Raw genomic sequence first — 17,467 nt, 5'->3', positions numbered from 1 at the left:
ACAGATGACAAACCGCAAGCCCGGGGAGGGGGAGGAAGGAGCGGGCTGGGGCCGGGGCTGGGGGCTGGGCGAGCCCCCCACACACAGCTGCGCTGGCCCCTGTAATCAAAACCATCGCTGCAGACCTGCCGGCCTGGCCACAGCTGCGGAGAGATAAGCATGCTGGAGGAGAGAACAGGGCCCTGGTGACCCGGCCGGGGTCCGGGCCGTCCCAGTGTGTGCACAGTCTCCTCCAACACCCCCCTGCTCCCCCCAAATCACCTCCCAAGTAGAGCTCTGAGCGCCAGCAGCTCAGGAAACCACATCTTTCGAACAAGCTGTACATGCATGGGTCAGACGTGGCCAGTAAGGAGGATAAGAAGGACAAGGAGGCTTATTTAATTTCCCCACATGCCCTGAATGACTTCAAAGACACCCCCAAAAGTGGGTGCCATTAGTGCTCAAATGGTTAAGCTCCTGGAGTTTGTAGTGTGCTGATTGGGGGGGGGGGGGGAGCATAGGACCCTGTCTTGTCTGTGTGTCTCTTTAACTACACCTTCCTTCCTGTTGCTGCGGGCATTGTTTTTACACAAACAATTTGGGGGCGAGGCCTGTGGGCGCAGAGGGGGAAGAGGCCCTCTTAGGGCCGGAGGAGCAGCCAGACCACCGGGTGGCGGCCCCCAGCACTCACACAGACCGTTTGCACACACACACAACCTGCACCGCACAGATGTTACTTTATTACCTAAAGCCTTTTTTTCCTGGGTTTGAAGAAAATAAACAGGAAGGGGAAAACACCACACCTCCCCACCTCAAAGAGGCCTGACCTGTTTTCCTCACCATGATACAATAGAATTTTCACCCTTCATGCCGGTATGTACTTTAACCTTCCCTCCCTCCCTCTCTCTCTCTCTCTCTCTCTCTCTCTCTCTCTCTCTCTCTCTCCCTCTCTCTCTCTCTCTCTTTTAAATATATTTTATTGATTTTTTACAGAGAGGAAGGGAGAGGGATAGAGAGCTAGAAACGTCGATGAGAGAGAAACATCGACCAGCTGCCTCTTGCACACCCCCTACCGGGGATGTGCCCGCAACCAACGTACATGCCCTTGATCGGAATCGAACCTGGGACCTTTCAGTCCGCAGACCGACACTCTACCATTGAGCCAAACCGGTTTCGGCAACCCTCTCTCTCTTGACCTGCTAATAAATCCTACTTTAATTGCTGCAACAACCGCGTGAGATGTCCCTGCTTAGTGCCCCTTCACAGGTGAGGAAGCTGCTGCCTGGACAGGCAGAACCACGTGCTGGATCAGCGTGGGGCCTGGCAGCCTGGGCCCAGAGCTGGCTTGAACCACTGATGCTCTAAACTGCCCAGAACACACAATGGCACCCAGGAGGGATGTGCTGAAAACACGAATAAGATGAACAGAGTTAACATGGGCACCGGCAACATCTGGTGGCAAATGGGTACCAAAACTCTAAGATTCCCGGCACACCCCAGAGTGAAACAAAGGAAGAAAGACCCGACTTGGGGAGGATGACCCTTCTGGCCACTCAAGCTCAACTCCGCAGCCCGCTGCTGGCCACCACCGGGCATCCACTGCGCGAATGCAGAGATGTCCGAGAAACACCCACGATGATGTTTCTCTCTCATCGACGTTTCTAGCTCTCTATCCCTCTCCCTTCCTCTCTGTAAAAAATCAATAAAATATATTTAGAGAGAGAGAGGGGGGGGGGAGGGAAGGTTAAAGTACATACCGGCATGAAGGGTGAAAATTCTATCATGGTGAGGAAAACGGGTCAGGCCTCTTTGAGGTGGGGAGGTGTGGTGTTTTTCCCTTCCTGTTTATTTTCTTTCGCCTCTCCGGGAAAGCGAAGTCCTTGGAATTGGTATATTAGTTTCTGACTAATTATCAAAAGCTCAAGTAACAATGGTTGGCCAAGAGCACTCACACTTCACAATTCTGGACACAAAACAAGGGATAAAAACTCGCTTCCACTGCCCCCTGGACAACGTTTTATATTCCAACTCAGGCACGCAGCAGGAAAAACAGTGGCACTTTACTGCAAAACATGACAAGATTTAGCTAGAGTGATCCTCCTTTTATATACTTCTCATACTAATTATTTCCTGGTGAAAAGTTCTGAGCTAATGATCCCAATTGCTCAGGACTTTTCTTTGATACAGGGCTCTAGAAAGAAGATATTCAGTTACATTTTACTTGCATGATTCAACGTGAAATAGAAACAAAACCGTTTGTGTATGATACACACTGTGATTTTCTAACTTTACCTTATTTGCATGTGGGTTCAGGGATGACATGTGGGACAATTTCTATGGTGCTATTAATTCTAACCCCTCAACTATTTTTTAAAATATTTTTTATTGATTTTTTTCCTAGAGAGAGGAAGGGAGAGGGATAAAGTTAGAAACATCAATGAGAGAGAAACATTAATCAGCTGCCTCCTGCACACCTCCTACTTACGGTGTGCCTGCAACCAAGGTACATGCCCTTGACTGGTATCAAACCTGGGACCTTTCAGTCCGCAGGCTGACGCTCTATCCACTGAGCCAAACCAGTTGCCCCCCTCAACTACTGAAATATTGATAAAGACCAGTGGATTGACATGGTTTCCAGTGACAACTCCATTAACAACCAATGCGGGTTCCATCACTTCACCACACACAGTGTGTTGAAGGAAAGCTGACTCCAGGATAACTGCTTCCTGCAGGACAGGTTCAAAGGCCAACCAACCCCCAGTGAGGCCAGCAGCTCCCCTAGCAGCCCAGGGTCCAGGGCCCGGCCGTCTGTGTCCAGGGCTCTGCCGGACTCGACAGCTGGCTGCAGCGTTAGTTCTCAGGCTCCTGGGACCCTGACGAGGGAGCAGTAAGTGGATCTCACTGGTCTAGGTGGTGCAGCTCACTTAGCAATCAGAACAGGATTCAAATGCACTTTTAAAAAAGATTCTCAAGTCTAGCTGTGTTAGGTCGCTAAAGGAAGCAGAGAAATACTTCACAATACTCAGCTAGGGGTGTCGAACTCAATCAGAGAAGGGGCCAAAATCTAAAATCCAGCCTAAATCGCGGGCCGAATGTTTTACTGAACAGTCATAAACTGTCATTGTGATGGAAACGCAGCGGAGTGCAGTGATGACAGCGCGGTGCGGGCCACATTGCAAGGCCTGGCGGGACGGATTTGGCCCTCGGGCCTTGTGTTTGACACATGTGCTAAGCAAAGGCTAGCCCTCGGCGATGCCTGGAGACAACACCATCCTCCCTTCCCAAAAGCGGCCTCACACGCTGCATGGAGCACCCAGAGGATTGGCGGGAGACACTGAAATCAGCTCTGCAACAACCCTCCTTTGCTCAGACACCGGCAGCACCGCAAACATTCCTCAGACCTTTGTCGTCAGTGGCAAGCTATTTACATGTCTGTGGCCAACGGGGGTGGGTGGCCCATGTGGGTAGGGGGTGGGTGGCCCATATGAGTGAGGGGTGGGTGGCCCGTGCGGGTGGGGGGTGGGTAGCCCATATGAGTGAGGGGTGGGTGGTCCGTGCGGGTGGGGGGTGGGTGGCCATCCGGGTGGGGGGTGGGTGGCCCAGGCGGGTGGGAGTGGGTGGCCCGTGTGGGTGGGGGGTGGATGGCCCATATGAGTGAGGGGTGGGTGGCGCGGGTGGGGGGTGGGTGGCCCACGCAGGTGGGGGGTGGGTGGCCATCCGGGTGGGGAGGGTGGCCCGTGCGGGTGGGGGGTGGGTGGCCCGTGCGAGGGGGGGGGATGTGGAATGAAAAGCAGGGAATCTCTCCACGGCCTGGTCCTCTTTTGACTCATTATCCAAAAACAAGTGCTTCCCAAATGAAGACTAGAAACAAATTAAAATTCTATTGCTACCATGTAATTTTCTTTGCCTTCCTCCACAAAGAGATCAAATCTGGGGTACATGCAATGAACAACTCAAAGCCAAGGATCGTACTGAACAATTTCCAATTGAATTGGAGTTGTTTACCAGTTCATGCAATCACATAGGGAAGCTGGCTGCTTACTCTCTACATGCAAGTATATTGACTTACAACCCAAAAAGGCACTTAAATCTGTGTTTAAACAAGCCTAATTAAGGGGGAAATTAAGACAATCGCTTGGATAATTTAAGCCAGAAGTGTTGGGGCCCATAATTATTGGGGTGTTGCAGTTAACAGCGCTTTTGCTGGAATCCTGTGGATAATTATCTTGATTCTCCACTTTCCATGCGTCAACACAGAATAAATGAACAGATGTTCTTGGAATCGCTGAATACATTCATTCACATCCAGTCAGCAGTTGGGAGTAAATCTAGGTTTTTTTCCCTCCAGCTGACAACTATTTCCTAGAGATGTTTCTAAGAGCAAGGTAAGAAACTGTAAAGGCATTTTATTTATTTTTTAATTCCCACTCGATATTTTCCCACTGATTTTTAGAGAGAGTGGGGGAGAGAGGGCAAGTCAGAGAGAGCAATACAAATGTGAGAGAAACTTATGGACTGGTTGTTTCCTGCACTTGCCCTGACTAGGGCCTGGGCTGGGGAGGAACCTGCAACTGAGGTATGTGCCTTTGACCGGAAATGAACCCAAGACCCTTCTGTCTGAAGGACAGCACTCTATCCACTGAGCCAAACTGGCTAGGGTTAAAAGACATTTTCAAGCAGAATTTGATTATTTATACTGTGAGATGTGATTAAGCATTTGTAAGGTTGCTTCATTCATGGCATTTTATGCCAAATCAAAAGATAGAGGTCCAACGATGGAGTTTTAAATTAACATTCACCAAGGATGCACAGTCTGTGGGTAGAGGAAGCTATACTTCGTCAGTGAGTCAGCCTGGAAACCCCACCAACACTTCCTTTAGACTGGGTCACCCAAACACCCCCCACCCCCCCCCGAAAAGAACCCAGGAGCAGCCAGCTCCACAGTGTGTAACGCACTTTCCCATCTCCTCATGTGCACTCACAAATTCTCACAGGAGCGCCCGAGTCACCCCCCGAGCCACCGGCATTGCTTTATAGGTCAAGGCCCGCTTGGGGAGGCCTCCCCGGAAACAGACTCTAGAAGAGCTTCATTCAGGCAACACCCAGCAGTCAGTGAGACGTGTCGGTGCGGCGTGACAACGCGGCCCGTGACAGAGCGAACGGAAGGGGCCTGTGGGCGCTGGGCGCCCCGGCCCCGGGTGGCGGGAGGACGCGCCCCGGCCCTCACCTTGCAGCCAGTCCCGGAAGTAGTGCAGCCACATCTTGGGGAGCTGCTGGTTTTCCTCCAGCATGACGTACTTCACCGTGCTGAAGCTCCGGTGCAGCTCGTACAGCAGGGGCTGGATGTTGGGGTAGTCGGCTTTCTGGGTGACGATGTACATGTTGTAGAAGGAGAAGTACTTGAACTGCGCGGCGATGAAGTCGTACTCCCGGGTCTCCCGGGGCACGATGTCCGTCAGGTCCAGCCCGTCGCGCACGCGGGTGGTCCCGTACAGGCTGAGCCCCAGCAGGCCCAGGAAGAGCAGGATCACCGCCACCTGCAGCCGGGGGAGAGGCGCGGGTCAGGCCCAGCGGCGGACGGACGGACTCGCCCACCACCCGCAAGCTGTCTGGGTTATGCCTCACGTATGCCATCACACGGGCCCTCATGCAGCATTGGGCAGGGGGATAGGGAAGGGGGGTGGTGAGGGATGTTATTCTCCCCGAGGGAAAACATTAAATCAGAGCAATCCCATTTTTCAGGAAGAGTAACTGTGCAACAGGCGAGGAGCTGATCTACATTCAGACACCACTGCGCAAAGCCTGCAGAAGCGAGCTCGCTGAGATGGCCCAGGGGGTCAGGGGACCAGCTCCCCGCCGGGCCTGGAACCCATCGCCCAGGGAACCCCCCAGGAGCCTGCTCTGGGGCGTCCTGAGACAGGAAGAGCCCCCGGTGGGACGGGCTACCTTGGCCTTGGGCTTCAGGAGGAAAGGAGCGTAGTGCTTCTCGGCAAACGACGAGAGCGTCCACTTGGTGCACGGGGGCTCGAGGCAGTGGAGGCCGGAGCCGGAGAACTGGGAGAGCAGGTCCCGCGTGGAGCTGCTGCTCTCCGGGCTCTGGCCGCCCAGCGTGTCCTGCGCCAGCGTGACGGGCTGCACGGAGATCTCGGAGAGCGGCTCGGCCGTCGTGTAGTACACGTGCGTGTGGGGGTCGTACTCCGTGCGGAGCTGCACCGTGGACTGCATGGTGATCTGCGTCTCGTGGGCGAAGCCGTGGCTGCTGTAGGGCGGCGGGGGGCTGGCGCGGGTGCCGTCGTGCGTCTCCGTGTAGGCCTGAGGCTCGACCTGGATCACCCTGCTGACACAGGGGCTGAAAGGGGACGGCGTGCTCAGTGGCCACCGAGGCGGCTCTCGTTCCCGCCCACGCCCGGGGACCCCGCTCCGCACCGCGCGGACGCCGGAGAGCCAGCACCCTGCCTGGCGGCTCGGTCCGGGCACAGGCGCAGGCCGACCAGCGCGGGCCGAAGGGACGGCTGGTCCTGACTCTGGCTCACAAAGCCAAGCCGCAGGCTGCCGAGCCCCTTCGAGGCATACTTCCTTCCGTCCGAAGGAAAACACCCCGATGGTTATCCTTTTCCCAGCTGTGTGGCTTCCCCATCGGGATGTGACACCCTCCGAACAACGAGCAACACTGGCTCACGAGAGAAAAGGCTCATCGTGAGGGTCACCACCCCAGGGCTGTGCGGATGTGGACAGAGGCAGACCAGGGGGTCTGCCATCTCCCCGAGGCGGCACCCCACTACTGTTGCCACTCCCGGCCCCACCCGTCCACGTCCACAGAGGAAAGCGTGTCTGAACACGCCCCTCCGTCCCCCGCGACGAGGGCCCTGCGCCGGCCGCACCTGGTGAAACAGCAGAAGATGTCCAGCCTGCGGTCCTCGCGCCGGTACAGGTCCATGCTGAGGATGGCGGGGAAGATGAGCAGGACCATGGCGAAGTTGAACACCACCACCACGGCCGCCTGCGGGAGGGCAATGTGCGTTACCGGCAGCCTCCGCCCAGGCAGCGGACTGCTCTGAAAATACGGCTGTGCCGTTTTATCCATTTATTTTAACTAATTAATTGATGGATTGATTTTTAGAGAAGGAAGAAGAGAAACATGGATTTGCTGTGCCACTTCTACACGCGTGCCTTGGTTAGTTCTTGTGTGCGCCCTGCCCTGACTGGGGTCCAACCTGCAACCTGGGCCTATGGGAACTCTAACCAGGGGTGGAGATAAAGACGTTTGAAACAGCGCTCTTTCCTCTTGCCTACGGGGCGTTTAAACCTGACGTACATGTTCAAGTTTCTCAGCACTGTGCTGCTCTCTGCTCACGAAGAGACCCCGTGACTGGACGAGGCCCCGCCACCCTGGTCCTTCCCATCGCTAATAATTCCACGAGCCTGTACGGCACAAACACAGGAATAAACTGGCACCTTGCTAGCGACCTACCTGGACCAGAAGGCAGAACAGAGAAGATCCCTGAGACATTGTAACTTAAAACAAAAGGGAACACTTCCCTCTCACAGTGTGTCTAAGAGTTCCTGCAGCCGATGTTAGGCTTAGGAAGCGTATATGCAAGATGGATCGCGTGTATCAAAATGTCACCTTTAAAACATGAAATAAAATTTGAAACGCGTCCCCTGAGGTTTTTAATAGGCACATTCCAAACAGCCCTGCCGCAGCCTGCGGGGTGAGAGCAGGAACTGGGGGGGTCAGAGTGAAGCAGGAGAATTCCGGGTGCGGTCCCAGTGTGCAGAGCACCGGGTGCAGATTCGGAGTCGCTCCACCACCAGAACAAACACCGGGCGGAGGCTGCAGCGCTCTGGCAAATCTCCTGCTGACCTCGTCGCAATCACACTCGGGGCATCACAAAGCCAGCCAGCGAGGACCTGAACGCTCCCCGCTCAGAGAGGCCGGCGGGCAGCAGCACCGCCGACAGAAAATGCAACGCGCACGCTAAGCAACCAAGAAACCACCAGCAATTTTTTGGACAATTATACCTTCTTGCGAGGTTTTTTCAAAGACCTGCTGCTTAGTTCTAAAACCTTCTCCCACTGGGCACACCTCTGAGGGTGCGGAAGAACACTGACCCCCAGCAAAAGGACACGAACCACACCCAGGGCGTGGGATAGCTGTCGGGAAGAAGGAATTGTAAACCCGAGTCCGGAGGGACGCCTTTCCGTACGAATTCCCTGTCGGGCCTACAAAACCGAAAAGCCCCCAACGGGCTCCTCCTGAGCACGACCAGCCCTCCTCATCGTCCGCCCTGAAGATCCCTCTCCAGCTCAGGACGTGCGAAGCACCACGTTCACCGTGTGAGGAACCGTAAGGCCTGCGGGCGAGGCTTGTCTGGTAACAAGCCACCATTCTGACCGGAGGAATCGCCTAAGTCCGTGGTCGCCAAACTCACTAGTCAACAGAGCCAAAGACCAACAGGACCGCGACTGAAATTTCTTTGGAGAGCCAAATTTTTAAAACTTCAACTTCTTCTAACGCCACTCCTTCAAAATAGATTCGCCCAGGCCGTGGTTATTTTGTGGAAGAGCCACACTCGAGGGGCCAAAGAACTGCATGTGGCTCTCCGGCTGCAGTTTGCCGACCACAGACCTGAGCGATCAGAACTGTGGAGAGAAAAGGCAGGGCGCTGTGCTGGGCGCTGCAGAGCTAACGGTAAGTCAGACAGAATCCTGCTCTCGGGGACCGACACCGCCCGACCCACAAAGACCCTCCGGGCGGACGGATGAGATGAAGCAGGCGCGGGGCTCACAGCGGCCAGGACAGGGAGAGTGCGCAGGTGGGCTGGAGTGGAGGTGGAGGAACATCTCCAGGGAGACAGATGTAGGAGGCAAAAATGGCTTCTGGCAGAACCCAGAGGAAGGAGGTGCCTGCGGAGGAAACCCGAAGGGCGGAATCTGACAGGGACATGCTGTGTGGCCCTTCAGCACTGGAGGCGAAGACTCTATGCAGGAGGAGAGAGGAGAGGGCAGGAGCCCTGGGAAGTCAGGTCGTTACTCAGGACCCATGGGTCCCTGCAGCACCCAGGGGCAGACAGCAGCAGAGCGTCCACCCCTCACGAAGGCCACCTGCCGGAGGTCACACAGTAAGTCGGGTTCAAACGCAGGCGTGGTGCCTCCGCCCTCAGCCCGACCGAGGCCTGGGCGTTCTCATCCGACCTGGTCCCCTCCAGAGCGGAGGGACGCGGGGTGGGGAGAACTCCGCCCGCCAGAGGAGAGGGATGTTGGGGAGAATGGGTCTGCGCCTCCAGGATTTCCCAGGAAACTCAATCCCGGGGGTGGAATCCTTTCAGTTTTTCTTTGGATGACAGTTGTTTTTAGAATTCAGGAGTACAACGCACACAAAAACTCGGGGTGACTCGGTTTGAACAGAAGTTCCTAAGGACCAGGGCGGAGACTGTGACAGGATAAGCCACGCAGGCGCACACGTGGCCCTGGCGTGCGGCCAGAACCACACGGTCCTTTCCGCAGGGGCCAGGGAGTGTATGTGACACCGGCTCCATCCAGCGAGGAAATCTGACCAGCATCCTCCGGTGTGAGAAGAAACCCACATGGCTTATTACATGCCCAGGGGGTACATGGTCTGGTGAGACACTAACAGAAGCACCAGGACAGGGAATACAAACAGCAAGGACTCCCCATAAATAAGTGTCGCCGTGGGAGCCACGGTGAGGCTAAGTAATTCCGAGAAGATGCTGGGGAGGACTGTGCACTGTCCATGGATTCTAACGGTGCTGAAAGGCAACGCCCCTGCAAAGCACCACGGCGGCCCCGCTGAGACCCTGCGGAGCACAGAGACCAACGGGCGAGGCCTAGAGGGGCCCTCGTCTCCACCCTTGACCACTGGGAACCAACACCGTTCAGCTACCAGCAACGCCCCAGCGCAGGCTGAGGCTCCCGCGGGCTTTCCGGGGGCGCCCTGCTTCTGGTCTAGGGGGGGCATTTGGGCAGATGGGTGGAGACTGGCCAGGAGGTGTCAGACAGCTTCTTTGGGGGGGAAAATTCCATAGAGTCTGGAAAATTCCCAGGAAAACTCCCAGGTTACCATGGGCACTGTATTGGCTAGAACCTCTCTGGGTCTCTCCCTTTAGAGTAGGGGTGTCGAACTCAATCAGAGAAGGGGCCAAAATCTAAAATCCAGCCTAAATCGCAGGCCGAATGGTTTACTGAACAGTCATAAACTGTCATTGTGATGGAAACGCAGCGGAGTGCAGTGATGACAGCGCGGTGTGGGCCACATTGCAAGGCCTGGCGGGACGGATTTGGCCCGCGGGCCTTGTGCTTGACACATGTGCTTTAGAGGCTTAGTCAGTGGCATCCCGAAAACGTAAGCACAAATGGATACCGGGTCACAGCTGCACACAGTTCACTGAGGGAATGGGAAGCATGCCGAAGGGTCCATTTCCAATGTCAATACGTTTAAAAGGGAGCCAGTGTTCACGCCGAAGTTTCTGATGATCACTGTAAAGCTCATGGCGCAGTCTCTATCTTTTCTCACTTTTTAAAAAATTTTTTTATTTTTGTTTGACAGAGAATGAGCCAGTGTCCTGGGAAGCCACTCTCTAATACGTGAGGACTCTCGGATGCTGCAGATGCAGTTTTCTAAGGTGACACCCCACGTGCCAGAGAACAGAAATGCAAAACCGACAGTGTTCACCCCGCCTCGGCAGGGGCTTACCTTGGACGCGCTTAGCGCACTGGATTTCCTAAAAGGCGTTAGGGAGACTCAGGCAGCGTGTCAGACGCCACACCATAGGGAACCATTAAAGGAGAGTGTGCCTTGATGAGTCACCCGAGTACTGAGAGAGGAGAAGAGAACATGAGAGAGAGGACGAGGAGGCAAGCAGGAGCGTGAGGCAGAGCAGACACAGAGCAGCGAGGGGCAGGGAGCAGGAAGGAGAGGTGCGAGAGAGGGCCCCACTCCTAGGAGACTCCACGGCAACTCCTCGGTTCTAGAACCCGCTGCCCAGGAAGCCAGGGTGGCGGCAGAGGGAGCCGTGCAGGGCAGGCTGGGGCGGGGCAGGGGGCGGTCCACAGCCCGGCCCCCCGAGCTCAGCCTCAGCTCCTTCCCGCGTCACGGGGAGGTGTGTTCTCGTGCCTGAGCTTCCACCCCAGGCTCAGGTTTACCGTTACCCATGGATCCGCTTACATATTCTCTACATATTGATAACAAGGCAAACCTTTCTTAAAATCTTTTTGTTCTCGGGAGCTGGTGGTCACAGTGATGGGCACAACCTCTCGCTGTCTAACACTAAATATCAAACTAAGCCCAGGGTCCCAGACACGGGAGACTCCTTAGCTGCCGTGTCAGTAATTAGTGAAACGGAATTCAAATATCAAGACTAAAAAATAGCTCACCGTGTTCATAAAAAATGCAAAGTGAATCCCATCCTCAGAACCTTCTGGTGACAGCATAAATGAAGGGAGTATAGACACAGTCTGAAAGTGACACCAGGTGCCGCTTCCTTTAAAACCCTGGCCATCTTGCCGAAACCAGTTTGGCTCAGTGGTAGAGCATCGGTCTGCGAACTGAAAGGTCCCGGGTTTGATTCCGGTCAAGGGCATGTACCCGTTAGGGGGTGTGCAAGAGGCAGCTGGTCGATGTTACTCTCTCATCAACGTTTCTAGCTCTCTATCCCTCTCCCTTCCTCTCTGTAAAAAATCAATAAAATATATTAAAAAATAAATAAATAAAATAAAAACCTGGCCACCTCATGAACCACACATCTCACTGTAAAGGAAAAAGGAAAAAGGACACGGAGGGAAAGCCCTCGCTCCTCCCACCTGTTTTGGAAGAGTTAAGGCAAAGAGAGGGGATAAATGGTGAAGGGGGGAAAATGTAAATGTACTAGCTCCCAAGGCCTGAAGAACATCCCTGAGCGATCCAGCACGAAGCCACTTGGGGTTAGAAGACCCGGTAAGTCAGAGGCCAACAGCCTCTCTCTCCCTCTGCCCTGGAAGCGGCAGGGTCCGGGGAGTTTCCCACAATGCACCCAGGCAGTGCGAGAGCGGTGCCTGGAGTGACATGCTCAGCCCCGCCCCCGGGGGCCTCTCCGCACTCAGCTCACGAGCACTTGGCTCACGGAGCACTCAGCTCACAGAGGAGCACCCAGCTCACAGAGCACCCAGCTCACAGAGCACTCGGCTCACCGAGCACTCAGCTCACGGAGCACTCAGCTCACAGAGCACTCAGCTCACGGAGCACTCAGCTCACAGAGCACCCAGCTCACGGAGCACTCAGCTCACGGAGCACCCAGCTCACAGAGCACTCAGCTCACAGAGCACCCAGCTCACAGAGCACTCAGCTCACCGAGCACTCAGCTCACGGAGCACCCAGCTCACAGAGGAGCACTCAGCTCACAGAGCACCCAGCTCACAGAGCACCCAGCTCACAGAGCACTCAGCTCACCGAGCACCCAGCTCACGGAGCACTCAGCTCACAGAGCACCCAGCTCACGGAGCACTCAGCTCACGGAGCACCCAGCTCACAGAGGAGCACTCAGCTCACAGAGCACCCAGCTCACCGAGCACTCAGCTCACAGAGCACTCAGCTCACAGAGCACCCAGCTCACCAAGCACTCAGCTCACCAAGCACTCAGCTCACGAAGCACCCAGCTCACAGAGCACTCAGCTCACCGAGCACTCAGCTCACGGAGCACTCAGCTCACCGAGCACTCAGCTCACGGAGCACCCAGCTCACAGAGGAGCACCCAGCTCACAGAGCACTCAGCTCACCGAGCACTCAGCTCACCGAGCACCCAGCTCACAGAGCACCCAGCTCACAGAGCACTCAGCTCACAGAGCACCCAGCTCACAGAGCACTCAGCTCACCGAGCACTCAGCTCACCGAGCACTCAGCTCACAGAGCACCCAGCTCACAGAGCACTCAGCTCACAGAGCACCCAGCTCACAGAGAACCCAGCTCACAGAGCACTCAGCTCACAGAGCACCCAGCTCACAGAGGAGCACTCAGCTCACAGAGCACCCAGCTCACAGAGCACCCAGCTCACAGAGCACTCAGCTCACCGAGCACTCAGCTCACAGAGCACTCAGCTCACAGAGCACCCAGCTCACAGAGCACCCAGCTCACAGAGCACTCAGCTCACCGAGCACTCAGCTCACAGAGCACCCAGCTCACAGAGCACTCAGCTCACCGAGCACTCAGCTCACCGAGCACTCAGCTCACCAAACACCCAGCTCACGGAGCACCCAGCTCACAGGAGTGGCTCCTGGTTTGGAAAAGCTCCCGCGGGCCTTCAGGCGTGAGGGCTGCTTTGGAGGGAGGGCGCAGCACGCGGCGGCCGAGCCGCTCTGCGCGCAGGGAGAGGAATCTGAGTTTTCCCGGGCAGCCTGAGAGGGGACCCGGGGCCAAGAGGAAAGAGAAGGGACAGGAGCGTCTGCAAGCGCTGACTGAGGAGAGGAGGTGGCAAGGGCCATCCACGGGCCCTCCTGAAGGCAGAGAATGGCGACACCTTCTCACACAGCGGCATCCAAAACGTCCTGAGCTATCACCCAGCGGGCTACCTGCCTCCTCTTCACGGCCAGGGAGGTCCGCGGGGAGCGGGAGGGGAGGCAGCGTGCTTGGGAGAAAGCGTGGGAACCCAGAGGGGCGTCCCAGCAGGGCGGCCATGACGCAGCCGGGCCAGGGCGCACGCGGGGACTCCTGCCTCTTTGCAGCAGGGGCTCCTTGGCGTCCCACAGGGATCGGCCCTGGTACCATGTCCGTTTAGCTACCGATGAAAAGGGAGACTCCTGGAGGCACCAGGCCTTGAGGACGCCCCGGCTGCGGGCCTCTGGCTCTAGGGCTTCCGGAGCAGGAACGGACGCCAGGGCTCTCCTCAGACCCTAAGGCTTGCAGTGTTTCCCAAACTTTTGACATATGTGTACCCCTTCTATAATTGTCGTAATGCCGAGTACCCCTCGTCAAAAAAAAAAAAAAAAAAAAAATGGAGGTATTAGGCGCAGCTAAGGACGGTGCAACGCGTACCCCTGGGGGTACACATACCACACTTTGGGAAACACTGGCTTAGCGGGATGTCAGGGCGAAGCATCTGCCCAGAGGAAGCGTCCCAGGAGCTGACAGGCCACCTCCCTGCCCGGCCACGGGCCCAAAGCCGCGTGGCGCCGCGCCCGGCTCCGCACGGGACACTCACCTGCAGGGAGAAGGCCCGCAGGGCGGGGATGGGGATCAGCGCCGCCATGAAGAAGGCCGTGACGTTGCTGATGGACGTGAGGGCCACGCTGGCTCCCGTGCGCTTGAGGCACTCCCCGGTCCTGTCCTGAGGACGAGAAAGCACGCCGCTGAGCTGTGCGCTGCACAGAGCAGGCTTCCCGAGAGCAGCGGCTGCACCAACGGTTCAAATACAAAACCAGAGCCACGGAGAAAGCTGCCCCAGGCAGTCCCCCAGGGAGACCCCGCCCTCCCGCACACGGGCACCGGAGCATTGTCAGCACCATCCACACAGTCCTGTGCAGTCCGTGCTACGACCACCCAAACACAGAGCTACGCGATGACGACTTCATTCACAGTGATACGGTGGGGGGGACAAAGCGACCGGCCTCCCCCAGCACCCCCTCAGAGACACAAACGCGCCCTGCGGAATACGCTTCCTGAGGGACTGGTAGCGGACCTTCCAGGGTGGAGCAGAGACACTCCTCTGACCGGGGCCCGCATTCCACCTGGGGCCGGCTGAGCCAAACCAGGACAGTGCTCGGGAACGGGGCTCTGGCAGCCCCGCAGCCCTGCTCCGCTGTTTTCCTCTTACCTCGAAAGGGATCCTTTTGTTCTGTCCCGTTTCACTGAACGCGTGGGCCAGCAGGAACACATCGTCCACACCGACGCCAAGCGCGAGAAATGGCAAGACCTGCGGAGGATCGAGGACAGGCGTCAGGGGGAGGCGCGGCCAGGCCGGGTCACCCCTGCCCGGCGCCCCGAGCGCGGCCGAGGGGCAGCGTCCGTCACTCTAGGGCAGACGTTCCTGTTATCTGACAGTTAAACCCCCGAAGCCTCGCCGTTTCAGCTCACGGGTCTTACACGCGGCTAAGGGCCACGCACAACGGTTTTCTTTTTTAAAGTGAATCAACGAGAAGGGCTGCAGCTCATCTACAGCAGGGGGTCCTCTGGGTGCGATCCCGGCACCAGCGCCGTTGGGAACTGGTTGGAATGCAGATTCCCCACCCCAGGCTTCGACATGCGAGGGTGGACCCCGCCATGGAGTGTTCGCGAGCCCTGTTCACTGACGTCTGAGAACCACTGCTCTATTGGCCGTCTGAATTCCACAGGTGAGGGAAACACCTCCGCTAGTCACCGAGCCCATTCCGCTCTCCCACCCAGAGGCGTGGGCATGCTCCCCTCAGAGGCGTGGCACCCCAGCGGGAAAGACCCTCTGGGCGGCAGGGACACACAGGAGGCCGGGGCCTGGGGAGGGGTGTTGGTCAACAAAGCGACGGGTGGCTCCTTTAGTACCTGAGTTGTTGCAGCGTTAAAGGAAATCCCGATCAATGAGCACAGGCCCAATCCTGCAGCCACTGACAGTGCAACCAACAGGACGCCAGCCAGCCCCACGGCACCCTGGGACTTGGAGCAGTCCCAGCGCAGCATGGTTAAACAGGCATAGGCAAGCTGCAAGCAGAACCGTGGAGGGGGAGGGTGGGGAAGGGGGAGGGCGGGTGGGGGGAGACACAAAAGCCAAACATTAGAATGTGTAAGGATTCTAATGTTTTCCCCCACCCATCACCCCAAATCAAAGGTTAAAAAAAAAAAAAATTAATGAAACCCAACAACAACAAAAATGTACATTACAGACATCACATGAAATGGTACAAATCCAAGGTGGGCAAACTCCACACGACCACCCCTCAAACTGTTATGAAGCCCGAGCTCTCTCTTTCCGAGATGCACACGTGTTAAGAGCAGTTAAAAAGCAGGAGCCGTCACAGGAGAGGTAAAAACCGAACCCCCGAGGAAACCCGGGCCCCGGGGCGCTGAGCGGACGGTTACCATCAGCAGGTAGCCGCTGGCCACGCGGATGACGCTGACGTCCGAGAAGGACTTGAGGATGTCGTCCAGGGTCGTGGTGGTGAAGGACAGCACCTTCTGCGAGGAGTTCTGGGCGACGCTCTGATGCACCACCTGTGGCACAGCAGAAGGGGGCGACCCCGATGAGACCAGCGCTTCCAGGAGCCTCAGCGAGCGGCCCGGGGCCCGGGCGGGGGACGCGTCTCTGTGCCCCAAGCCCCGCTTGTTTTCGGCTGCCTTAGGAAGAGCTCTGCACAGTTCAGGTCTGACCTGGGACTGGAGGACCCTGGGCCTGGGGCAGCAGCGGTGCGCACGCACCCGGGGAGCGTGTGGGCTGTGGTGAGGCGGTGCCCACAGCTCTGTGCCCTCCGAGGGGATGGCCGCTCCCCCCGCCGCTCGCTCGCTGGCAGTTCCCACTAATCCAGAACAACTCGCTCTCGGGGCACTCCTCCCGCTCTTCCCCCGGCCACCTTTCAGAGGCCGCAGGCAGCTCAGGGGAGGTCACTGGTCGGGAGACAAAGGCCAGCGCCTGTCACGTGACCCAACCCAGGGCGCGGCAGCTGTGCCTTGCTAATGCTTTCCAGACACCTTTTCCTGCGCAGCAAGTGTTTGTTTTGTTTTTTCAAACACTGATGCCCAACTCCAGAGTTTCCAACTGGTCCCTCAAACCGTTTCAGGGCACCCCCAATGAGCATGTGCGTTGCACAGACGTTAGGATTTTTAATATGAAGAGAAGGGGGGGAAATGTTTTCATCCCTCCAGCTCCCAGGCTCGGACTGTTTTGAAAATAAATCCTAATAAAAAAAATAAGTTTTAAAACATCATTCAAATGAAGTATTCAGGAACTAAGGGGCCTGTGCCCAGGTTCACAGGCGGGCGGGCGCCCGGGCGCTGGCGGCTCACCTCCACGTAGGTCCTCTGCCACGCCTCCAGGATGGCCGCCGCCTTGTCCTCGTTCCAGTTGATGTGGGAGACGTACTCGTACCCCTTGAAGTGCTCGTACATCTGCTTGGGAGTCATTAGCTGGAACATGGTCTGCAGGGCGTGGGCGCTGGACGAGGGGGTGGTGGTGGCGGCGAGAAGGCACAGGTCAGCACCCCCGAAGCAGCTCTCCGCGTGCCCCACTCTCCCCGGCCATCCCACCCTTCTGCAGGAGCACCAGTTTCCATGACAACCGGACCTGGATGTTACTTTATTTAACAGATTGGTGAACCCTATTAAAGGTGTCACCTTCCAAACCTTCTACAGATAGACCCCAAAATTAAATCAATAGGCAATTTCCTTTCTCAGGGTCTACTCTAGGAAGCAGGGAGGGCAGAGGAGTAGATAGCTTGGCCAGATTCGCTGGGCTCCCCCCTGACCGCCCGCCTGTGCAGAAAGCCCAGATGGCTTTCCCCAGGGAGCGGGCTCGGACGAATGCCTGAGGCCGACGGC

General features: G+C 56.8%; 1 protein-coding gene across 9 annotated transcripts in view; it reads right to left on the bottom strand.

Annotated features, from left to right (window-relative positions):
* Nucleotides 1–17,467, bottom strand: part of PTCH1 (patched 1) — a 74,982-nt gene that overhangs the window by 18,590 nt on the left and 38,925 nt on the right. For 8 of the 9 annotated variants that reach the window (XM_036461315.2, XM_045570733.1, XM_036461313.2 and 5 more), the window contains 8 exons: nucleotides 16,937–17,084; nucleotides 16,016–16,147; nucleotides 15,482–15,637; nucleotides 14,781–14,879; nucleotides 14,169–14,294; nucleotides 6,861–6,979; nucleotides 5,926–6,328; nucleotides 5,207–5,516 (listed from right to left, as the gene is read on the bottom strand). In XM_036461315.2, the coding sequence (XP_036317208.1) occupies nucleotides 5,207–5,516; nucleotides 5,926–6,328; nucleotides 6,861–6,979; nucleotides 14,169–14,294; nucleotides 14,781–14,879; nucleotides 15,482–15,637; nucleotides 16,016–16,147; nucleotides 16,937–17,084 (1,493 nt within the window). The remainder of the gene's footprint in view (nucleotides 1–5,206; nucleotides 5,517–5,925; nucleotides 6,329–6,860; nucleotides 6,980–14,168; nucleotides 14,295–14,780; nucleotides 14,880–15,481; nucleotides 15,638–16,015; nucleotides 16,148–16,936; nucleotides 17,085–17,467) is intronic. The other variant, XM_045570732.1, reaches the window with a different exon arrangement.

This window comes from Pipistrellus kuhlii, unplaced genomic scaffold (assembly GCF_014108245.1).
Source record: "Pipistrellus kuhlii isolate mPipKuh1 unplaced genomic scaffold, mPipKuh1.p scaffold_m20_p_36, whole genome shotgun sequence".
In the NCBI taxonomy this organism is placed as follows: Eukaryota; Metazoa; Chordata; class Mammalia; order Chiroptera; family Vespertilionidae; genus Pipistrellus; species Pipistrellus kuhlii.
Note: the sequence above shows the minus strand (reverse complement) of the source record. Positions and strands in the feature narration are given on the sequence as shown.